Below are 25,545 nucleotides of genomic sequence, written 5' to 3'. Positions count from 1 at the left end.
TCTTCATATATTTTGAATTGCATTACAGGATAATGAATTTGAAGAACAAACAAGTGCAATTTTGTGTCTTTTTTGACAGCTAAAGCACACAATAAATCTTGCCACAAATCTGTTAAAAATCACCCTCAAACTCAACTATTTTATGTGGTAAAAATCACGAAATTGTGCAAAATCGAGGTGGGAAGGGTTGAGCACTGAGAAGACAAAAACAGCCAAAAGACATTATTTTAACAGGTTCATCCTGGTAACTGCATTTGATTGTCTCTTGCCAAGCGGGAAAAGGAATAAAATGGCACTGAAAAGTAGCCTAACCATACGGACAAAATACATGAAATAACATGATTAAAAAAACATGGTAGAGTACAAAAAGGCATTTTAATGAATAGGAGGCAAGCAAAACTTAAAATGACAAGCAAAACTTCCCTGAAATTTCATGACTTTCATGAGTCAAAACAAGTATAAAACTCCCTGACTTTCAATGTCTAAAAACTGACATTTTAAAGTTCCATGATATTCTAGAAAATTCCATGCCCACGGGAAGCCTAAATATCTCCTTTACTGAATAGCGTGATACAAACAGATGCTGATTCTCAGGGAGCTTCATGATGTGTAAAATGTGCAGCATTGCAGATCCCCACAATCAATAAGATACTAAGATTCCACCACACAAGCAAACAGAACATCCATCAGATGGGGCTGTTGAGTCAAATAAGCTTTTAGCATATTTACAGAGCCTCCAAAAATTGTTTCTGTAATAGAATTAAAAAAATATATATATATATTATATTATATAAATATATTTGTTTATTTGAAACGTTTTGTAGTGGTTCTTTATGATTTTGTCGTGCTTTTATGGTCAATAAGTTAGCGTTGTAAAACTAGTCTAGAATAGACTACTATATAAATATAAAATTGACAAAAAATGGCAAATATGAAAATGCTGATTCATATTTTTCACTTACTTTTTTACTGTAAAATAAAACAACAATAAAACTAAATAAAATACAAACATATATTAAAAATTATATATTTAAAGAGTTTTAATTATAAATACAAATATGCAACAATTAGAGAAATCTCAATATTTTTTCTATAATATTATCTGTAATATTTACTCTACTTTCTCTAATATAATGCATTGTTTAGAAATGATCTAAAATGTGCTGCAACATTTATGCTGTACTTAATGACAAGAAAGCAAAACAAGTGTAGTGAACTCATTATATTCCTCAAATGTCAATAACCCTAAAATTAGTGTCATCTCAAAAACAAGAATCGATCCTTGTTATTGTAGCCATGTCCAAAATTGCTCACTTGTTCATTAATTCTGTAATCCCTACACTATACAGTTCATATTTCAGCAAAAAGTGAATAAATCAAGCAAAAAATCTGGACATTGATCAGGGCTCGAAATTAATCTTTTTGCCTTGTAGCACCGGTGCTCCTAACTTTAAAAATTTAGGCGCATCAGCCAAAATTTAGTCGCACCCACCAATTATAAGCACCGTTACTACAAGTGTTATACAAACATATTTATTGCATAATATATATATATATATATATATATATATATATATATATATATATATATATATATATATATATATATATATATATATATATATGCAATATATATATATATATATATATATATATATGCAATACATATATATATATATGCAATATATATGTATGTATGTATATATAGATGCAAGCGTGAGGAAAACATGTCTCAAAGAAATCCCGTTATCACAAGAAAATACATTTTATAACATAACTGAGTGAGCAAAAGATACACAGACCGCTCACCGGCCCTGCACACCCTGCGTGACATGAATCTGTTAACGGTATAACTGTGCTGTTCTCATGGGTGATGTCTGATATTGCACTGATGCTTTTGACATACTGTACCTTATTATATGCATACGTAATGTTAATAGCAATACCGTTTTTTTAAGAGTAGCGTTATTAGTTTACTCAGTGTAAGCCGCAAGTTGACATGACAACTGTTTTAAACCATTCCTGAGCGCTGCGATTCGCGTTTCAAGTGCAGATAAATAGCTTAGAAATGTATTCTGCGTGAATGTCTCCTGAATCCGGCATGTGGTGAACATTTTGCAGTAAAAACTGGTCGCACACAACAATTCTAAGCACTCGCAGAAATGCTCCCAAATATATTTTGAGGTCACATAGATAAAATTTTGGGCGCATATGCGACCAAAATGGTCACAATTTCGAGCCCTGATTGATACATTATCATGTGTCTAAGAGCTGGAATGGTTTCGCTAGTTTTAGTTTAGTGTTTATTTTGCAAACACATTTTTTTTTTTTATTTGTTTAGTTTCAGTTTTAGTAACTGTAGTTTAACAGAGTTAACAGAACAAGTCCAGTGTCGACCAAAGCAAAGTTTAGCATTTGCACAATTTGAATTAATTCTTGTGGAAACCTCTTAGTAATAAAAACATAATTGTTTGAACAAACACGGAATAAAAAAACATACAAATGCCATACATAAAAGTACAATTTACATAGAATTCAGACAAACTTCTTCATATTAATGATCAGTCTGTATAGTTAAAAATGCATCGTTTACATTTTTTGACAAATGAAGAAAAGATACTAGGGATGTAACGGTATTGTAAATACCGTCATACCGCAATATTATTTTTTTTCAATATTACCGAAGTCGCATGACTCGGTAAAACTATAGGTCTTCTGAGAAAATTTGCTCAGGCGAATGAAGCGAACGGGATGTAGCGAAAACTACAATTGCCATCAGCCCATGCTTGACCATCATCCCTTGCGGTCTGTTGTCGCTACAGATCCAGTAATGCGGAAATGGAGTGTGCTGCTAGAAGCGGGGATGAAAAGAGCTGGAAAACTCTAAAGCAGGTCGCACACCAGAAGCGGCGCTCGGAGGCGCGCCGCGCAGCGCCACGCAGCGCCATGTATTTTAGAATTCTAAACATAGGTTTCTATCAGGATACACACACCGGCGCCGCAAGTCGGCGGCGCCCGGCGACGGCTCAGGACGCAGTTCATTTTTCAGCCGCGCCACAGAGCGCCATCTGATTAGTTTCATGTTAAATATCATTCGAATGTGCGCGTCTGGTGTGTGATACTTATAAACTGTCATGTACATCTGAAAACGGAAGCGGGGCTGCAGACATTCGCCTCTCTGATTGGGGCTTTTCCTGAATATTAAGTAGCCTAACACGCACAGTTCAGTCCTGCATTATCTCCGTGTAAGTTCAGACTTCGCAAGTTTGATCAAGGCTGCAGTCTCTTCTTTTCAGTTTGATATGGAAAAGCAGATTATACCGAGGACACGGGTAAATCTTCAAAGGGAACAGTGTACTTTATAACTTCATTCACATCACCCTGGCTTCGTTGTTTCACTTTGTCAACAATAAAATGTAAACATGATTTAAGGAACTGCCTATTTTCATTTTAATATTAGCAACTTAGACAGCAGACATGTTGAGGCGTCGTGCTGCATATGAGCGTCATCTTCACTGTGTGGATATTTATAACAAAACGGAGCCGATAAAAACACTGCCTCCTTTCAATTTCAGTGAAAATACGAAACACAGCCTCTCTTTTGCTGAGTATCAGTTTTAAGAATCGATAATGGCCATTTTAAAAGTATAACATACAATAAGTTTATACATTATAGGAAATAAAGGCAAGCGATCAGTCAATATACAGAATGTACGTGCTTACATTAATCATTAACTTATCTTTGCGCTCAGCCAAAACACGTTACCTGAGAACAAGTAATAGATTCCAATGCCCAAAGTCAGGGAATATGTTGTTAGATAAAGACAACAAGATAAATGAAATATCCCGTTTAATAAATATAGTGAGATTAGATCCAGCGGGAGATGCTTGATGAGAAGTCCGACTAGCAGAGCTCTCATCTGGGTAGATGGGCTGAGTGTGATTAAATGTTGAATGTGATGAGTTTTCAACAATACTAAATTGAAACTTTATTTTTTTACATGGTTTAATAATTTTTTGTTATTAAAATTGAAGTTCCTGTTTCAAAGCTTACAGATAGATGGCTAATTTGTATGTCATTGACACTTTTGGCACTTTTTTGGAGTATTTTCATAAGTTTTGTTTTTTCCTGTAAATGATTCAATAAATACCGTACCGTGACATTCATACCGAGGTATTACCGTACCGTGAAATTCTGATACCGTTACATCCCTAAAAGATACAATAAAAGTTTTATGTTTTACATAGAAAATTTATTCTCGTTCATAACCACAGAATATAAATTATAAATAAAAAAAACATTTATTTTTGGTAATTAATATTATTATGTTTTTCAATAATTGTTGTTAGTTATTTTTTTCAGTTACTGGAATTGTATTATTTAAGTTTAGTCAATAAAACGGTTTTGAACAATAGTTTTAGTCTTAGTTAAAGTTTTGTTTTTCAAAAATAACCTTGATGTGTACCAACTCATGCTTCGCCTAACCTTCACAAGGTGTCACTCAGCTGATAAGATCAACTGTTTACATAAAAACGCAGCTTCCTTTCTTCAAACTGATTGTCAGGAAGTGTGAAAACATAAGCAGAATGGTCGATCTGGAATCTCCTTTTCTAAACCACAGCTACGTTAGCCATCTCAAGACCTGATCAGAGAAAAAAGTTTTTAGTTTGACCTCTTTTAGACTCTACCTTGGAGAATTTGGGAATCTTGGCGGGGTCTATTGTTCTGCTGTTCTTAGTCATAGGCACAGTGCTCCAGGTCTCCTCTCTCTGCACCACTGCAACATGAAGAGAAACAGAGTGAAAAACAGAAAGAGTCTCACAGGACTGAGTAAGCTGTAAAGAGGATTAGCCTATAGCACAAGTCTCTCTCTATGACCTGGTCTCCTCTTGTTGTCTTTGGAAAGCAGTTGCTGGTGGACTTTCCTCTGTTCCTCCTGCTCCTCCAGCTTTGCGTCTTTATGGATCTGCTCGATGGTCTTGGGGCCCTGATCTGCTCTTCGAGAAACCCAGTTGTGCTGAGATGAGAGAAGAACATAAAATTTGATCTGGGAACTCCAGAACAACAACCAAAAATAAATGAAACATGACCATGCTGTAACATATTTTATGATTAAGAAAAATGAGGATGATGATAGAATATTCTAAGTGAATTTTTAACAAATATTTAGCCATGTTGAGATTATTATGTCCATTCCTGTGTTGTCAAAAATGTGGAGACAAAACTATAAAATGTAGCCTTTTCAGAGGCTAATTGTTTCTAAATGTCTTTGAATTTGAGTAAATATTACACAAAATAAACGTTAATAGAATTTCTGATGCTTTGCATAATTCCTGTTTGCTATCGTTAAATAGAATACCGTAAGCATGCAGGTACAGTTCAAATGTCTGGTCAGTCATTCATTTTAAAGAAATGTAATTAAATTAATTAATATTATAAATTAATATTTTTATCAAGAAATTTAAATATTAAGTGTTTTAAGCATGTAACTGCCCGCTCTAACAAATGGTTGACCATATTTTAATTGTTTTAAATAATGACTGCTAAAGTAATTTAAAAAAAGATTGATTTTAAATAATGGTTTACACACACAACATTGTTGGTTTACAAAGGAATCAAACAAAAATAATCCTGTTGCCCTACTAGATTAGTAGAACTACAAATACAACTTTATTGTTAAAAAAAAAAACATGAAACATGTTGAATGAGAATCTAAAATATTTTATGGCACACTTCAAAAAATAAAGTTGATTCAGTGTTCAAAAATGTTTTTTTTGGATTTTTTTTTTAAATTGGTCTTACACTTCATATTTTCAGATTTTTCATATTACATGTATTAATTCTGGTACCTACCATTAACCAACATATCAAACATTTGGTAGAGGTTGATATTTTAGAAATTATGGGATAAGTGAAAAAATAAATGCATTGAATGTTAACTAGTATATATATATATATATATATATATATATATATATATATATATATATATATATATATATATATATATACACACACATATATATCGAATAACTTACAAGCAAAGACAAATAAAAAAAAATAGCAAAGATAAGTGAATGATAGTTTTCTGGTACAGATATTGAACAATCAACACTGCATAGCATTTATTGTATACAATTTAAACTTTATTAAAATTACAAACACTAAAGTTTCTTGTGGCCTGATGTTTTAAATGTTCACACAATTACAGGCTTTAAAGGAATATTTCACACAAAAATTTAAAATAACTCACTATTTACTCAGCCTTCACTCGTTTCAAATGTTAGAAGTTTTTTTTAAATATATACTTTTTGTGTTCAACATAAAAAATGAAACTCATAAACGTTTAAAAAAAGTGAGTAAAGTTTAAATTTTGGGTGAATTATCTCTTTAAAAACCCAAGTAGAAGCTAAACTTTTTTTCCATTTTGATTCAACTCTGCACTGATTATAAACAACAAATATCCCAACTCAACATTGAAGATCCTGCGATGTGATTATAGCGAATGAACAAATTGCGATATCAATGTTGAAATGATATATTGTGCAGCACTTTTTTAAAGTACAACTTTGTTACAAACAACATTACAGCAAACCAAACAAGCTTCAAATCATATGCTATACTTCTGAACTTAAGGTAGCTTAAGTAAAAAAAAAAAAAAAGAAAAGCTCACGTTGACCACAGTATGAAAGCAAACGGAAAACACAGAACTTACCAATCGCAGATCAATAACATCCTGCAGCATGAAGCGAATGCGTGAAGAAGTCTTCCTCTCCTTAACTATCTTCTCCATCTGATTAAAGTACTGATCCATTCGTGGCTATAAAAAAAAAAACAAAGCAAATAAATAACGACATTCAGGTAAACTATGTAGTCACTTGCAAAGTGAGTTGTTGAGGACATTAAAATGACTAATTTGAAACAGACGCTTCCAAGCTAACTTGTAAGATGTTAAACTGCATCCATATGTTCTGTTGAGTATAAGGACGTAAGGACCAGCAGGGGTTTACACAGATTGTCAACAAGTACATAACAGCAAGTGGAAAGAGGAGAGAAGACAGACTCAAGAGTTTCTTTTGACAAGTCCATGGCCAACATAGATTTCTTGAAAAATGCATTGAAATAAGCAACATATTAGTAAATTTAGATGCTGCAACAGAAAACAATACTGGCATAAAGATTAATTGGCCTGTCAATTAAACTGCAAAGGGTAAATTTGCCCTTTCATGCTTTAATTGAATCACAAAGGTGAAAAAATTCTCCATATATTATATTTTGTGGTAGTTATATAGTTATATATACAAATGGATAGAAGCATTAAAATAACTTATGCATATCTATACTGGTGTGTAATAAAACAATATAGTGGTGAAAATATGATACAAAAAAACTAGATTAAAACATATTTGTTTAACATCAAATTATTTACACTACCTGTCTGATTTTCTGAGAATAAAAGCCATATATCACATCATTTATTTTTATTTAATGCCATCTCAGCAACAAAGGATACATTTATGGCAAAACTATTTCACTAATAAATATACAATAAAAAAAAAACACAAACAAATGAAAACATGAATTAAGAATTTAAAAAATAATGCAGCACAAATATTCCCCCAAAAATTTCCTGGTGACACTTTGCTGAATTTTTTCCTTAGTTGAGTTTCTGAGAATAAAAAAGATTTTTACACTTATTCCTGAGGTACTCATTGCATTTTCTCATCCCTCTGCCATTTTGCACCTATGATTCAATATATCAAAACAACAAAAGCTATACACAAAAACTACAGTGAAACAGAATTGAAGATGAATCTTTGGGGGTTCCGCACTTGATGATTGGTTTATGTTGATAAATAGCTTCCAAATACACCATAACACAACCACCAAGAGCTGAACTCTCATCACTGTATAGTTTAATTTCATTTACCAATTGTCTATGTAGCCCTTTTTGTTTTGCAATGTCGAATAATAAAATTAAAATGCATGATAAGGTTAATAGATGATAATCATTTTTGTCATTAAATTTAATGTAATTTATTTATTTAACAGGGACAGTGCTCATTAATAAACAGTAAAAACTGTAAAGAACCCAGAGTTAGCTAGAAGGGCTAATTTTAACCAGATTAAATAAAAAAAAAATTACACATACAATATCAATAAAACTACATATAACAAAATATAAATATGAAAAATGTATAATTTGATTCAAAACTACAAAATAATGACACATAATTATAAACTTGCTTCACTTTTTGCCATTTTTTTTCAACTAGTATTTAAATGTTGAGTAATTTGTTATACCCCGTAATTCAATTGGAATGCAACCAGGAAATGAATGTGTATCCCATTTTTAATGCTCAACCTGGACAAACCGTGCTTACCTTAGCTTTCTCAAAGTCCAGGTCCTTTCCAATAGTGGTGAGCAGTCTACACAGGCACTCCAGTGATTCCTCATCATGGTTTTTCAGCAACTTCACCACGCAGTCATGCATGATGGCCTCTGTCAGCATCCGCAGCTTGAAGAGCTCGCCGATGAACTTAATGTTGCCAATGGAGCGTCTTCGGGCCTTGTCTTTGGCCTCTTCCAGCTCCTCCTGAAGCCTCTCCCGCTCACTGGACTGAGAGAGAATGAGAAAAGCATGTCAAATTGATAACTGAGGGCCGGATGCAGCAAAAACTGAATTACTGAATACTTAAAAAAAAAAAGAAATGTATTTATATGATATGTTTAATAAAGATAACATTAGCAGTAGTTTGGAACATTCACATAAGCACGATTACAAGTTCAATACTGATTTTGTACAACAGTGCAACAAGTTAATATTAAAAAGAAAACATGAAAAATTGTCTAAATTTGTATCAAGAACTACACGTTCATGAAGTTGAGGAGATGAGAGTAATTCAATTTGACAGGTAAATTATTCATATGTATATAACAAATATTACAATTTATTAAATAAGAATTAACAGCAGATATAAAATGTTATTGCTCATATAATGATAATGCACACAAAAACTTTTGTTTTGAATCTTTACTTATTGTTTGGGTATTAGCACAATAATTATTAGTACATTTTTGATAATACATTTGATAATACATTTTTGATAATACATTGCATTACATCACATTGCACATTGGTTTCCGCTACATTTATTCTTCTATGGTGGGGCGCCACACCAAAATTCATCCCACCATGGCTACATTAAAGCTTCTCATTCAAAACCTTCAGTTGTATTTTTTTTCTTCTTTTTTTTTTCTAAAAACAAGCTATAATCGCACCGAAACGTATTAAAAGGTAAGTTAATTATAACAACACAAACTTTTCTGTAATCATCGTAGTGCTGTGCGTTATTTGTTTAAACCTTTAAGGTAACATGCTGACTGTCTGACTGACTGACAGGTGTGTGATGCGTGAGGCTAACAAACACAACTTAGCTTTCAGTTAATATGAACACAGTTTACATAATTATACTTTACAGATAAAGATCTTTGGCTCTGCATTCAATGACTTTATCTTGCTGGAGTTTAAAGCCGTTTTACTTCAGGACACATTAATACCGCACTGTAGGTCTATTGGGGACATTCATAAATATTCCCAGCAAATCTAATAAATGTTGGAGGCATACACTTCAGTAGCCTTTATTTAAGCGCACAAGAAAATCTGTACTTGAGCAGCGTATATTTAAGGGAGAAGTACGAGAAGTTTTGTGCATGAACAGAAGAGATTGGAACGCAAGCAAAGCATGCTTGAATTGCATGAATGCAACCTTGACTTGTAATATTGCGCTCACAACATTTGTCATGGAAATATCGCCATAGGTAGTTGGTAGATCTGTGTAAAGGGCCTGCCGACACAGCTGGAAAAAATCCTAGCGGAAACACTGCATTGTATTTGATCATATTAAAATAAAAAAATAAAAAATATTTACGACTGCTAAAAAAGTTATTAAAATCCACATGAATAATTACAAAATAAACTGAAAATTCTCACAGCATTTATTAAACATCAAATTTAGCATATATACAATCTGAATACATTGTGAGCCATTTAATGGGACAGTTTACTCAATTTACTTTAATGGATTTTCTTTATTCTGTTGAACACAAAATAATATAGTCTGAATGATGTTGGGAAAAAGCAGGTAATGACATCCATAGTTAGAACAAAAAATACTATGGAGGTCAATGGCTGTTTTTTTTTTTCTCTCTAACACTTCAGAATATCTCCCTTTTTGTTCAACAGAAAAAAGAAAGTCAAACAGGATTGGAACAGATGGGGGACGATGACAGAATTGTCACTTTTTGGGCAAACTTTCCCTTTAAGAGCAACATTCTATGCTTGAGCACATACCGCAGTAGCTGCCTCCAGCTCCCTGTGTTTCTTCTCGAAGGCATCGTCATCCATCTTGTCCTTCTCAAACTCTTTCTGACAGCGGTTCAGAAGCAGCTTCCGGAAATTCACAGTGCTGTTGGGCTTATCCGTCATGGGCACTTTTAACTACAAACACAGCATGTGTATGCAAGTGAATGATTTAGATGTGCTGAGGAATATCATCCTGTTGTATTTCAAGATAAACATGGTCAATCTAAATTACAAATAAACATTTTGTTAATGAATTAGTGTGATATTAAATTTGTCTTTATAAGACGTATCTTTTTTTAATTCTATACAAATATAATAGTATATGAAGTAGTATGTGCAATTTTATGTATATTGTGTACGTGTTTATATGTATGCATGCACAGTGTGCATGTACACTCACGGCCACTTTATTACGTATACTTTACTTGTACCGTCTTGGACCCCATTTTGCCTTCAGAACTGCCTTAATCCTTCGTGGCATAGATTCAACAAGGTACTGGAAACATTCTTTAAAGATTTTAGTCCATGTTGACATGATAGCACATCCTTTTATGCGTTCAGAGATGCTCCTCTGCATCATGAGTGGTTATTTGAGTTACTGTTGCCTTTCTATTAACTCAAACTAGTCTGGCCATTCTACTCTGTCCTCTCCTCTGTCGCCCACAGAACTGCCGCTCACTGGATATTTTCTTTTTTTCGGACCATTCTCGATAAACCCTAGAGATGGCTGTGCGTGCAAATCCTAGTGGATCAGCAGTTTCTGAAATACTCAGAGCAGCTTGTCTGGCACCAACAAACAAGTCACGCTCAAAGTCACTGAAATCACCTTTCTTCACCATTTTGATGTGCGGTTTGCACTGCAGTAGATCGTCTTGACCATGTCTACATGCCTCAAAGCATTGAGTGGCTGCCATGTGATTGGCTGATTAGAAATTTGCATAAATGAGCAACTGGACAGGAGTACCTAATAAACTGGCCGGTGAGTGTATATTCACATGTATGTACTGTACTGTGTGTGTGCATATATGTATGCGCATGTATGCATTTATCTGAGTATATAATTGTTCTTTATTTTTTTTATTTGTTTTTACATTTGTAGGAAAAGTGCTAAACAAAAAAAACATTATTATTATTATCTTTATTGTGATCTGAATATGAGGTCTAACTCACCGTGGCCAGACAGCTGCACATGTTGCCGTAGGCCACAGAGAAGCTGGGCTCATTGATTGCTTTTTCAAAGACCAGATCTATGACACCCTTGAGTCGCTCCTCTGTGTCGATGGTGAGGTCAGTCACCTGCTTCATCAGCTGGCTGAACATCTGCGGTGTCAGTTTATTGAGAATACTGCGCACTTTTCGGAAAAGCTCCTGCAAAAAAAAAAATAGCAGACGCATTGTTGAAATGTTATCGAAGACAACAATCAATCTAATGTGATTTTACAAAGCAGTTTTCTCATAGTGGTTCATACTGAGCAAGTTACATTTCAGCAGCAATATTTTCTGTTTTATTTGTTTTCTCAATTGAAAATTTTTCCAAAGCCAGAGCAGAACACTTGCAAATCTCAGAGTAACAATGCTTGGTGTGTTTACATTTTTTAAATTAATACGTTTTGGACAAATCATTTGAATCAATAATCCATTCATAAAGAGAAACTTGCCTGGTTTCTAACAAATCTTTGAAAATTAATTAGGTATACAACAAATTTTCGAATGAGAAAAATAAATAAATAGAACACACACAGCCCAGCAGTTTCCGCACATATGGAAAGACTGCATTATGAAACCCATTCATTTCAATGGCTTGCACCATACAAGAGCAGCTTGTTGCTGCACTGACCAAAGCATAAGAGCAGCAAAGCACAACATCGAGTAGCTTGCACACACCACGCTCAAAATTCAAAATAGCTTATTATTCCACTAATTGGATATTATGCTTACGAACGCTTCATTTATCTATGTATGAACCGCACATGCTCACCAGAACATCAAATTTCGCACAAACAACGCACACAGGACTTTCCATGCAGGATACCATTCCAGCTGTCTGTAATAGCACTACTTTAATGTCATGGCAATGCAGGTAAATTAATTTAATTTAATTCTTGACTCATTTATCATCAATAAAACGTTACTAAATACCGTTACCAAAATAACGTTATTTTAATTTAATAAAATGTATCACTAAAACTATTACAAAGCATTTTTGGCTTTGGTTTCTATTGAATAATGACAGAATTTTCTGTTTTGTGGGAACTATCCCTAGGACAAGGACTTATTGCCTCCTACTGGCTGTGTCACATTTCTTTATCCATGACAAGCCATGACAAGCCAAGACTAACCAACGTATCACGTTGATATCAACGCATCAACAATAAAACGTTTGATCATTTTTTTTTATCAAAGTATTAAAGTGCAATTAGACCTGAGTTCTCTGGGCATCTGGATCTTCAACTGCACCTTCCCGCTTCATGCCAGGCTTCCAGGCATTCTCTGTTGTCTTCAGCTGCACCTCATCAATCACAGACACGTTTGTGATGATCTTGCGTCCAGGTGGCCGTCGCATGCCAACATTCAGCAACTGAAGGATCAGACACAATCATGTAACGCAGGCAAAGATTCTAATAGTGCATCTACAGTAAAATAACTGAAAATATGCTTTTTTTTTTTAAACATCTAATTTAGCTCCTTTATACATTACTTTTCCATCTATAAAAAGGATCGACTTCGGTACCATTTAATAGTGAAATTTTAAAAATTGTTGAGACTGTTCTTAAACACCAATCTACGGCTGTTTATCAAGTACAAACACAGATACAAGAACATTTGAGCATCTATAAGCAGATGGCACATATCTCTGCTCATAGACGAAAAAGTCCAGAATGGCATATTAGCATTTTTTAAGAATGTGCTTTACTGCGCTCAAATGTTGGTGACATTTAAAATGTCAGTATTGATTGGTACCACAGTCGACACTTTTGAAACCCTATCAAGCACAGCATTGAATTTAGAATATAATACAAAAATGATAAGTATATTTTGACTAAGGTAGTGTGAACTGAAAATGCTTTTATTTGTTGATGAAAATCTGAAATAAAATAAAGTGAATAATTGAAAATAACATGACAAACCGGTGCCCCTCTGCCTCCTGAAATGGGTCGGCTGAAATCCGCAAATGCTGGCGTAAAATCCGGGCCTCTGGAAAGCACACGTGGGTCTACCGGCCGCATGGGCAGCTTATTTTGGTTAATCTGTTCAGTGAGGCAGAAACACATTAGGCTTCTCCTTAAGAACATCTTTCCACTCTGTACAAGAGCAGTAATGAGTTTTACAAGAATTTAAAAGAGGGACATAATCAGGTTACAATATCCTTTTCTGTCTATAGCAGTCCATTTAATGGTGCGACACAAATTAATTCTGGTACAAGAGGGAAATTTTCATTATATCTTTCATTTACTCTGAAAACCATGACACATGAACCAAGAATATCACTTTGAGGGGTTCATTAATATGAACTAGATGCTGTAGAATGAACTTTTTATAATTAATATCTATTATATCACTGGCTGACCTTATCTAGAACAACATCAGAAATGGGAGGAAGCCCTTCTGGTTTCTGCACACATGCAGGCATAAACTGGAAGCCCAGCAGGAAGTCTCTGTTGTACTGCTTCTTTCCATTCTTCTCTGCAGGCTCTGCAGAAGAGCAGAAATGCTTTTAGTGGTAAAACCTGGCAGATGTAGGCAAAGGAAACTAGAGAATGTTGTAGAGAGTTAGCCTTACGTGGCAATACTTTGATCAACGGCTCTTTGACTGCAGGCGGGTGGATGCTGTCACTGCTCTCAGTTTCAGAAGTGTGTTCAGCACCGTTTCTCAAAGGCTCCACTTCCTGTTCTCCATTCTCCTCGAGCACTGCTCCTACTGATGGCCTCCTCTCCACCTCCACAGGAGGAGGACTGGGGCTTTCAGGAGCAGGTTCCATACTGGTCTGATCAATGTCCTCCTGCAAAACACACAAACAAACTTTAAGCTCACATTAGACCAGACCTAATGAAAGAAACAGAGTTTGTCAAATCAAACATCTTAAATACTACAAAGCTGCACATGTTGATGTTACTGTCATTGTGTGAATATTTTGTAATTGATTATGGGAATTTTAAAATAAAGTACAATCAAATAGCTACTACCCAACACTGTTTGTGTCCCTATGCAAGTATGTGTATATATTAGGAGTGTGAACCTACACTGGTCTCATGGTTCGGTTATGATTATGCTATCGATTCAGTTCAATTCGATATCACTGTGCATGACAGTGCATTGACAATGCTTTACATACACAAATTTATTTTTTACTTCACATCACAAGAAAAAAAAGGTTTTAAAATCTATAAATACATTTCTATTTATCTATTATTTGTAATACAATTTTAGCCTTCAATACGAGCAGTTAGATAAATTAATTGTACCTTTAATTTTATCTTTTTGAATGTTTTAAACAAAACTCAAATACATGCAAACAAGACAACATGAATATTTAAAGCAAATAAACTAATGTCAAGCGAGTTCTTACACTCCTATGATTGGTCATTGTCTTCACCTACTCAAGAGAAAGGGCTGCGATTGGCTTTGATGCTCCGGCGCTGTTCACTGATAAGTGACATGGAAAGTACATCCACGGTTACAGTGTATATGAGCATAATGTGTGGTCATTAAAGGTAATCAGTAATAGACACGGTGGAGAAAACTCGCACTACAGACAGAGCCGAGAGGAGAGTTAAAGTTATCTCACGAACACGCCACGACTTCTAGTTGGCAGCTAATGCGTATAAAGAGTCACATTATCTATTTTACTTGCTTTTAACTCTTTGAACTAATACTGTTATCGATCAGCGTCACCTCCTGGACTGGTTATTTAAAAAAATGCAATCTAACAGGATGGAAAACAATTGCTGCAAAGCATTTTTCCCTCGTTGTCAGACGGCATATTGTGCCATTTAAATGGAGCCTCATCATTGCTAAAGTGATTTTTTTTTTCTCTCTTTTAAATATATAACCAGCCCAAACAAATGTAATTCACCAAAATGTTTGGCACACCCATAGCCTGTACTGTCCCACTAACACATTGACAGAATAAGTGTCAATAAAGTGGCATTTTGACAGAAAAACACATACCGTGGTAAAAACTACACATAAATGAAACCAACTAAATGAAACATTTCGTTTCATTTAAAAGATAAATCGTCTTCCAATTAAAATCAACATGCAAATCAGCTAGCAAAGTACCAGTAACCCTTTTATTGGTGATTTTTGGAAACTGCATGGCTTGCAGCATGGCTTGCAGTTTGTGTGTGTGAGTGTACATTGAAGAGCCGCTGAGTACAGTATAACAGCTGACAGGTCGGGAACACTGATGCTGTATTTCAGCGTCTGATCTGATAGCAGACACTGAATTAGGAGAGTATTTTTCGGTCGCACTTGTACCACATTAGATTTCAAAATTCTTTCAAAATTAAAGTTTTGCATCACAAAAACACTCCTTAAGCCACTCAACAGTATTGACACGCAGCTGAGAAATGCTGCTCTGGCTGATGACAATTCTTAACGAAAGTTCTAAGCAACCTACCAGAAGGCCCTGGGACCTCATGTATCAACGCTGCATACGCACAAATGGCGAACGTGCATTTCTTGTGTGTGTTTGTTTTATTTCCATTGGCGACTCCTAGAGGTAATCATGTTAAATTGCACACTACAAAGCATCTTTGTGTTGTGCAATGCCACCTGTATGGTACGGGATCATCTGCATGTCTAGCAGGTATATAAGGTTTCCATACCATGCAGTTGACCAGCCAAACATTAAAGCTCAATTTGCAGCAATCGCCAGTTTTCTCAATGTAATCGGAGCGATCGACTGCAAGCACATTGCTATAAAGGCGCCATCTGAAGACAAATTTGAATACGAGAATCAGAAACATTTCCATTCAATAAATGTGCAAATAATATGTGATGCTCAAGTGGGCTTAACATAATACACACACTTATTATTGATTCCTTCGAACCGTGTTCATGATTGATTGTGTCAAAACATGTTGCCATGCGCTTTACGAGCTACGCAACTGCTGCTCACTTTAGTCATGTTGTCCCTGTCAATCAAACGGTGATGGGCGGGAATCACTCAACTAGCTCATTCCAACGAGGTGTGCTATATCCACTTAGCCTAAATAGACACTACAAAATTTTACACCTTTACATCGAATCATTTCTTTTTTAATTTGCTCACAGTGCAATGTTCAGAATTCCGGATGACAAACTAGCAAATAACAACATTTTTCTCCGGTCTACCTCCAATAGGAGCACCTCCAATTCACATTCTGTGAAGTTTCTCTTTTTGCTTGATTTTGCCATTGCTTTTTCGTTTGGTTTTGCCAAAGTGGAGTCATAACCATATTCATACGGGGACGGAGGCAGGGAGGGGTTTTGCGCTCGTGCATGTGCGCTCAGTTTCACGTTAATTCGGATGTACAAAGAGAATATGCCTGGGTTCCACATATGCAGCATTTCATACATCTGATTTTTTCACTGTGTATGCACATTTACAGCTTTGTCCGCATGTAATGTTTTAGTATTAATTTAATGCAAGTCTTCTTACATAAGGCCCTAGGTCACTATGGCGCCCTCAATGCAGCAACAAAGAAAAAAGTCTGTAATTCAGCAAATTCTGCACGTTTGCATTTGTTTGTTTGTTTTACCTCTTTATCTGGACACTGATCTTGCCCTACAGGCATGTCCTCTTTTGGCTTCTTCCAGGTCTTTGGTGCACTAGATGTAGCTGTAAAACACATTATTGTGTTATTTGAACAACACTTGCACCATTCATCTAACGACCTGCAAACATTTAAAGCGCTTACCTTGATTTGAGCTTTTTCTGGACTGTAAGAAAGGCTCTCCTCTCTTGTCCGGCAAGGCCTCGTTTTCCTTCCCTGTTTCTTTGATCTCTGCTCCATTAGAGGGTCTCCTGTCCAACGCTGCAGAAACCTGACTGGGGTGCGAGAGTCCTGGAGGAGGAGCAGGAGGAGTGGTGGAGATAGCAGCAGTCGTGGAGGTGGAGAGGGAGGGGGAAACGTTGTCAGGACATCCAGCATCGTCTTCAACAGGAGGCAAAGGACTGTCCATATTGATTGGATCAGACTCTTCCTCCAGCACCGGTGTGACTGGCCTGGGCTCTGACTGGGGCACACTGGAAGTAGGCAGCAATGGAGAGGCTTCCCTGGGTTGGGTTTCCAATTCTTCACTCAGTGGAGCAGCGTCAACGTCCGTGAGCCCATTGACGGCTTTTTCGTGCTGGGTAAGGGATCCAGACAGACTTTGAGGTGGTGGTGAGGAGGATTTCTCTGGCTCAGAGCTCTCTGGTTCAGGTGTGATAGCTTTAGTGAGACTGGGCTCAGCTAATGGGCTCGGGGCATCAGCTGACTCTTCTGTTGAGGCAGGTATGGAAGGAGTCGGGGCTGTAGCTACACTTGAGGCCGTCTCTGAGTCGGAGGGGGGAAGCTCAGGTTTGTGTGGGGGAGAGGAGGGTGTTTGGACTGGGCTGCTGGGATCTCTTCTCTCCAGAGGAGTGTCGGGCTGCCGCAGACCAGGAGATGCAGTTCTTTGCAAGGAAAACTCTAGTTTTGGCTTATCATCTAGGGGTGGAAATTAAACAAGAAAATGTATCAGACGTACACTTCATAAACTTCTATAAATGTGGCATATTCTTTATTCTTACTGACAAAAAAAAGTACTTTTGAGTCTGAAGTGTCACCTAAATCAGGATTTCTCAATCCCGGTCCTCACGAGCCATCACAGCACATTTTATATGCTTGTATATTTTATATAACTTAACATTTGTCCTTATGAGATGTTCACATGTCGCATATAAAACGTGGAGAAAACATGAGGTGTACTGCTTTCTCCAGCATGACTGACAAACCTTAGAAGCCAGATTTTTACTTGGCTTAAAGGGACTTATGAATTCAACATGAAGAGGTAATGCACACAGGAATTTCTATAATTTATAGAAATAAACTAATACTTAGAGAGCTAAAGTAAAGATGAGGAGGGGATTTATTTTCATTTATTCATATTTAAAATGCTAACAGAAGACAGTTTTAGTTGCCATTTGAATGATACAAAAGAATTAGCCGTCCAGGTGGGATTGGGAAGATTTTTCCACCAGCGAGGAAGTTTTATTTAATAAGACTTATTTACGGAGGTAGGAAAAATTGGTCATAGTGTTTGGGTTCTCATTTGTCTGAGGTTATTAGTCTACTTTATAACTGCAGGCAGTGGCATTGTGCAAATCACAAAGAGTCATTACTTTAATAATACAATTTCCTAGATGCCAATAAGAATATCCAACATTCAAAATACATTTTTGTGTTCAGAAAAAAATGCAACTCTTAAGGTTAATACATTTACCTTTTTTAAGTGTACTATACCTTAAACATAAAAATACAACTACAGGCTTTTACAGACAACTTTCAATACAAACTATTCACACATTGGGAAACTATACCTGAAAACTCCTGCATACATATTCAAAACATTGTGACAATTATGTACCATATCAGAAAATTGGATGTGTCTTTATGTCCTGTTATAATATCCCTCGTTCATACACCGAGCACTTGAGAATGGTCTACGTGAACATGCAACTTTAGTCTATTTCTGTTTGTGGCTTTTGATAAATGTATTTCTATTTGTGGCTTTCCAATACAACTCCCCATCAGTGCTTTTCCAATTTAGTTCCTCTGCTCACAGACGACTGAATTCAGTTTAATATACTGTTTAATATACTGCAGGCTCATTTACTGATAATACATAACAGATATCAGATCACATTGATGCTAAAAAATAAAATATTGTTGTTGTTTTTTTTTTTTGAAGCTGCAATTGTAGATTTGTCTTGTGACAGTTAAAACAGCTCTATTAGAAGACAGTGACTTTAGAAACACTTTCTACTCCATCTTGTCAGCATTTAACATTAAGGCATCTTCATGAAAGGGCTGAGCTTACAGTTATCTTAATTTAGTACAAATAAAATAACTGTTATTACATCTAGGGATTAAATAATAAATACCATGTACAATGTTTGTTCATTTATTTTCTTCACTGTGATTAAATTATAACAAAACTAAAAAATTACATTTAAAAATAAATGTTTAATTAACATTTTGTTAGCTATATAAAAAGAATCAATGAATTTTAAAATTCCATGTGTTTAATATAGGTGCATTTATGATTTTTTTGTGACCATTACTAAAATGAATAAGAGGCTGAACAACAGATCAATGGTTCTCAACTGGTTTTGCTTCAGGATCCAAAATTTAAGCTGGCCATCAATTGCGAAAATTAAACCTAATTCTATTCAGGATTTTGAAAACAAAGGAAGACACACAAACCTTGGTAAGCTTCTCTCAAATCATGAAAGCAAAAAACAATACAGCCTTTAACAGGAGAAATGGGACATATTTACTAAAAATCATAAAGGTTGGTTATACTGACGGTAGCTAGACAAATATCAGGTACTGCATCATATATTGCACTTGCTGCAGCCATGGTACAAGAGCAAAATTACTGCGATGAAATGAGAATCTAGTTGCTATACATATCTTTTTTTTTGTCAATTTTAGTGCTTAATGAAACTACAGAAGAGTCGAGCTTTAAATAGTAAAAATATCAAACATCTTTGGTCATTTTTGAGGGTGATGCTAGTGGTGTAATCCGATTCAATAATTTATGCTAAGCTAAGCATCATCACAAGTCAGACCCGGAGATCGGCTGAATAAATTTTAAAAAATGTCAAAACTCATTGTTAACTCTAGCGGAGATGTAAAATGAGCCTACTTCTAAAAAAAGTGTAGTATTCCAAGACATTACATAAGGTAAAGGCTTGTACAATATTTTAATTAAATCTGTTTGGTCATTTTTGAGGGTGAGGTTAATTGTCTAATTTGATTCACTGATCTATGCCAAGCTAGGCTAAGCATCATCATCAAGTCATACCCAGTGATCAGCTGTATGGATTAAAAAATGGCAAAAGTCAATTGTTAACTGTGGTGGAGTTGTAAAATGAGCATATTAACAAAAGAATAGAGGCATTGCATATGATTTACATATGGTTTTATTATAGGTATGTGCAATGTATTAATCAAATCTGTTTGGCCATTTTTGAGAATGATGATAATGATTTAATACGATTCAATGATTAATGCTGAGCATCATCAAAAATCAGACCAGAAGATCAGCTGAATGGATTAAGAAAATGGTAAAACTCAATTGCTAACTTTAGCAGAGATGTAAAATAAGCCTATTTTCCCACCCAAAAATATAGAATTCCTTTAATCCATTGACTGCCCCTCTACCAAAAGGTTGACCATGTTTTTGTTGTTATTTACTGTTAAGTCATTTAAAAAATGTTTGGCTTTTTTGTACAAAAAATGTTGAAATGAAAATCTAAAATATTTTATGGAATACTTCAAAAAAAAAAAAAAAAAAAGATTTAGTATTTAGTATTCAAATGTTTTATTATTCAAAAATGTTTTATTTTGAATAGGTTTTAAATAAACTGCTCTTTTTACTTAATATTTTCTGATTTTTCATAGTATATACAGGGATGATGCTAATGGTCTAATCTGATTCAATGGTTTATGCTAAGCTAAGTTTTATTGTAAGACCTGGATATTGGCTGAGTGGATTAAGAAAAAAAGTAAATCTCAACCATTAACTACAGCAGAACTTTAAAATGCGCCAATTTTACATTAATAAAAGAACATTAAATTAAATTTTAAGAAGTGGAGAATTCCTTCACACCAACACACATGGCTTACATATGGTTTTAATATAGGCATGTAAAAAAAAAATCAAAATCATCATTTTTAGGCTGATGCTGACAAATCTAAACTGGAGATCAGCTGATTAGTTAAACCAAAATTGGCAAAACTCAATTTTTAATTCAGTAAAAAATAAATCAAACCCATTTCCCAAAAAAGTCTAGAATTACTTAAAGACATAAAATGTGGTTTTATTATAGGCATGCACATTTTTTCTATTGTTGCCTACGACTCTCAGACCCATGACTCATTCATTGTTGGGTGTAGAAGCACCAGTTGAAAACCCTTACTCTGAACCTGTGGATAGAAGGTGACAACTGTAGCAAAGCCTGACCTGCTTTCAAGTTGAAGGGTGCAGGAAGGTGCGGGCTGCTGTCCACATTATACATGATGTGCCCATGATCTGCTACCTGGCTGTTCAGCTGCTGGGATTTGAGGTAGAAAATGTGAGGATAATGAGGGTGTGGACATAAAAACTAGCAACATATAGACACAAGGCACGCGCACACATGCAGACAAAGACAGAGCAGTGGAAAACAGAAACGCAGAAAATGGACAGGAGAGAAGGGGCAGAAATGGACAAAACATGGGGAGGGAAAAGGGGAAAGAGAGCAGAGGAGAGACGAACACTGTTAACATTCAAGGAGAGAAGACAGAGGAAGTGTCAAAATTTAGTGAGCACAACCTTCTATATAGGGACAGTGCCTTTGATCAGGGGTTTTCAAAATGCCAGACACCCCATCCTAAAATAAATAAGGCATCTGTATGGTTTCTTGTATAAAACTTTAATCATTTACTAACCAATTTATTTATTTTGATCACATTTTTGTAAGATTCTACATTGTACATTTTTTTTACATTTTGTATTCATTTGTATTAATTAAATGAACTTTTATGAATTTATTTTCATTTTACTTACAAATTGTGCCAATTTATAACTACATTTCATTTTATTTCGCATTCTATATTTAGTTATTTATCCTAATAAAAAGTTGTATCATGTAGTATTCTTAATTTTTTATATATATTTTTTTTATGAATTCAACTGTTTTTATTTGCTTTTACATGTTTACATTACTTGTTAGGCTTTTCACCCAGCACTTTCTGAACCAAGTCATAAATCTTATTTTATGCTAAACCCCACCAAATTTGACCCACAAACTATAATATACACTCACCAGCCATTTAATTGGGTAAACTGTCTCACTGTTTAACACAAATTTCTAATCAGCCAATCATATGGCAGCAACTAGCCATGTAGACATGGTCAAGACGATCTGCTAGATCTCATAGAAAGGCAACAGTAACTCAAATTAACTCGATACAACTGAAGTATGCAGAGGAGCATTCCTGTATGCACAATACTTCAAACCTTGAGGCGTATGGGCTACAGCGGCAGAAGACCACACCGGGTGCCACTCATGTAAACAGGAAACTGAGGCTACAATTCACACAGTCTCACCAAAATTGGACAATAGAAGATTGGAAAAACGTTGCCTGGTCTGATGAGTCTCAATTTCTGCTGCAACATTCAGATGGCAGGGTCAGAATTTGGCATCAACAACAATAAAGCATGGATACCTCCTGCCTTTTATTAACGGTTTAGGCGATGATGGTGGTGTAATGGTGTGGGGGACATTTTCTTGGCACATTTGAGGCCCATTGATACTAATTGAGAATCGTGTCAACGCCACAGTATTGTTGCTGACCATGTCCATTCCTTTATGACCACAGTATACCCATCTGTTTATGTCTTTTCCAGCAGGATAACGCTCCATGTCATTAAGCACGAATCATCTCAGACTGGTTTCTTGAACATGAAAATGAGTTCACGGCACTCAAATTGCCTCCACAGTCACCAGATCTCAATCCAATAGAACATATTTGGGATGTGGTGGAGCGGGCAATTTGCATCATGGATATGCAGCCGACAATGCTGCAGCAACTGCGTGATGCTATCATGTCAATATGGACCAAAATCTCTGAAGAATATTTCCAGTACCTTGTTGAATCTATGCCACAAAGGATAAGGACAGTTTTAAAGGCAAAAGGGGGTCCAACCCAGTACTAGTAAGGAGTACCTTATAAAGTGGCCGGTGACTGTAAACCCCATCTGTAGTGTGTGTGTGTTTGTTTATATAAATACATTGTTTAGTTTCTGAAAGTAAATGTTGCTTTATTGCAAATTCTAATATTCTAATATTTAATTGTTGTTTTATTACAATTTGGTTTCAACCAAGTTTAATTTACCAAAGCTGTATTGTGTGTAAACTTAATTTACACACTTAATATCCAGCAGTTTGGAAACCCCTGTTTTACATCAGGCACACTGAAGGTGAGTAATAGTCTACTAGAGAGTGTAGATGAGGAGTCACTGTAAAGGCAACACACAGGGATCAGGATGACACAAACACTCATGAGAAAGTACTACAAGACAGCTGACATGATATGCAACATTTTTCAAAAACCCTAAAATACACAGTTGCTTTGTTCGCTGTTCGTTAAAAGTGCATTACACTGCATAAAAGATCAAATTGTTAAGTAATAACCACCGAGCAAAGGCGCTGACCTGAGGACATAAGCTTTGGCTTTAGATAAGAAGATAAACTCCTGATTATGAAGGAATGGAAACTCTGGCAGTGTGGCTTTAAAGTCAATAAGTGGGGCTGCTATGATATAAAGACTATATGTATATTAGTGTGTTCTGGTTGGTTTCCAACTGGCTCTGGTAAAAAAAAAAAATCAATAAATATATACATACATACAAAAGTATTAATATTATTAACTTTAACCACAAACAAGGTGCAAAATACTGAAAATAAGCCACAAACAAGGTGCAAAATACTGAAAAAAAAAACCATATCAAACTAAATATACATGTGTACACTGTTAAGAGCTGCAGGATTCTAAATGAGAATCAATTCAGAATTTGCAATTTTTGTTTAAAATAATAGAGCTGAATATTCTAACACAATTCTGAATAGACATCTCAAAGGGATAGTTCACCCAAAAAATGAACATTCCCTCATTATTTACCCACCCTTAAGTGGATACAAACATTTATGAATTTCTTTTTTCTGTTGAACATAAAAGGTATTTCGAAGAAAGCTGAAAACCAGTAACCACTGACTTGCATAGTATGAAAAACAATTACTATGGAAGTGAAGTTAGAGGTTCCAAGCTTTCTAATCTCAAAACATTTCATTTTATGTTCAACAGAAAAAAAAGAGAGAAAAACAGATTAGTAAAGGGTGAGTAAATGATGACATCATTTTCAGTTTTGGGATAATTTATATATATATATATATATATACAATACAGAGAGAGAGAGAGAGAGAGAGAGAGAGAGAGAGAGAGAGAGAGAGAGAGAGAGAGAGAGAGAGAGAGAGAGAGAGAGACAGACAGACAGACAGACAGACAGACAGAGACAGACAGACAGACAGACAGACAGACAGACAGACAGACAGACAGACAGACAGACAGACAGATAGATAGATAGATAGATAGATAGATAGATGTTACTAGATTCTAATAATTTACTAAAAATTGAGAAAAATATTCCTTCATAAAAATAAAAAAAATCTCGAATGAATTTGAAAGAATCATTCAATAACTCACTCTTAAAGACTTCACGTGTACTAGATGGATCAGCATTTATCATGAATCTATTGAATTTCAAGTTATTAATTAAACAATGTTATTGTTAATGCCTTCATTTGAATTAAGCTGCCTTCAAACAATTATTTTGAAAGCAGACATATGTTTACAACAAAACTATAAGTTATCTCAGCACTTCTGTCACAATTTCAATGCTTAGAACTCAGAAAAAGGAATGCTAGTTAAAGATGTTTAACCATACAAGAGGCCTGCTCTCTTGAATAAACGTGCTAATTGTGATCATTTAGAATTAAGATTATAAAGGTGTTTGAACCAAAATCTTTTAACAATGACTTAACTGTGGTTTTCATGTGTGATTTGACCTTTGATTTGCCATCTTACCTGTGGAGGTGTAGGAGTGGAAGAGGGCCGTCCCACAGGCGGGGTTGGGTTTCGACTCAAACCCACTCCTGATAATATTTCGTCTGTGACATCCTTGCCACCCTGGTTAGGGTCTCGGATGCGGATCTTTAAAAAAAAAATTATTGATTGAAAAAGCAGACAAAGGATAAACCAAAAGCTTAAAGAAAAAATTATGTTTGTTAAAGCCAGAATTGTAAAAGGCTGTATTTCAATGTGTAAAAACTGAAAACAAATCAAAATTTAAACTCTGTGGCAAAAGACGATGCAGAACAATAAGTTAATGTAGACTCA

At 35.2% G+C, this 25,545-nt stretch overlaps 1 protein-coding gene across 34 annotated transcripts in view; it reads right to left on the bottom strand.

Annotated features, from left to right (window-relative positions):
• The window catches only part of eif4g3b (eukaryotic translation initiation factor 4 gamma, 3b), an 80,764-nt gene that overhangs the window by 13,322 nt on the left and 41,897 nt on the right, over window positions 1-25,545 (bottom strand). For 11 of the 34 annotated variants that reach the window (XM_087306997.1, XM_087306998.1, XM_087306999.1 and 8 more), the window contains 14 exons: window positions 25,234-25,359; window positions 21,569-21,710; window positions 17,272-18,045; window positions 17,113-17,192; window positions 14,150-14,369; window positions 13,937-14,061; window positions 13,497-13,616; window positions 12,791-12,946; window positions 11,539-11,736; window positions 10,357-10,503; window positions 8,386-8,622; window positions 6,717-6,821; window positions 4,880-5,018; window positions 4,690-4,778 (listed from right to left, as the gene is read on the bottom strand). In XM_087306997.1, coding sequence (XP_087163123.1) covers window positions 4,690-4,778; window positions 4,880-5,018; window positions 6,717-6,821; window positions 8,386-8,622; window positions 10,357-10,503; window positions 11,539-11,736; window positions 12,791-12,946; window positions 13,497-13,616; window positions 13,937-14,061; window positions 14,150-14,369; window positions 17,113-17,192; window positions 17,272-18,045; window positions 21,569-21,710; window positions 25,234-25,359 — 2,658 coding nt within the window. Of the gene's footprint in view, window positions 1-2,287; window positions 2,620-4,223; window positions 4,779-4,879; window positions 5,019-6,716; window positions 6,822-8,385; window positions 8,623-10,356; window positions 10,504-11,538; window positions 11,737-12,790; window positions 12,947-13,496; window positions 13,617-13,936; window positions 14,062-14,149; window positions 14,370-17,112; window positions 17,193-17,271; window positions 18,046-21,568; window positions 21,711-25,233; window positions 25,360-25,545 lie in introns of those variants that run through there. The other 23 variants (XM_087307004.1, XM_087307005.1, XM_087307010.1 and 20 more) reach the window with 5 other exon arrangements.

The sequence above is a fragment of the Danio rerio genome, chromosome 23 (genome assembly GCF_052040795.2).
Source record: "Danio rerio strain M-AB ecotype USA chromosome 23, GRCz13ab, whole genome shotgun sequence".
Taxonomy (NCBI): Eukaryota; Metazoa; Chordata; class Actinopteri; order Cypriniformes; family Danionidae; genus Danio; species Danio rerio.
Note: the sequence above shows the minus strand (reverse complement) of the source record. Positions and strands in the feature narration are given on the sequence as shown.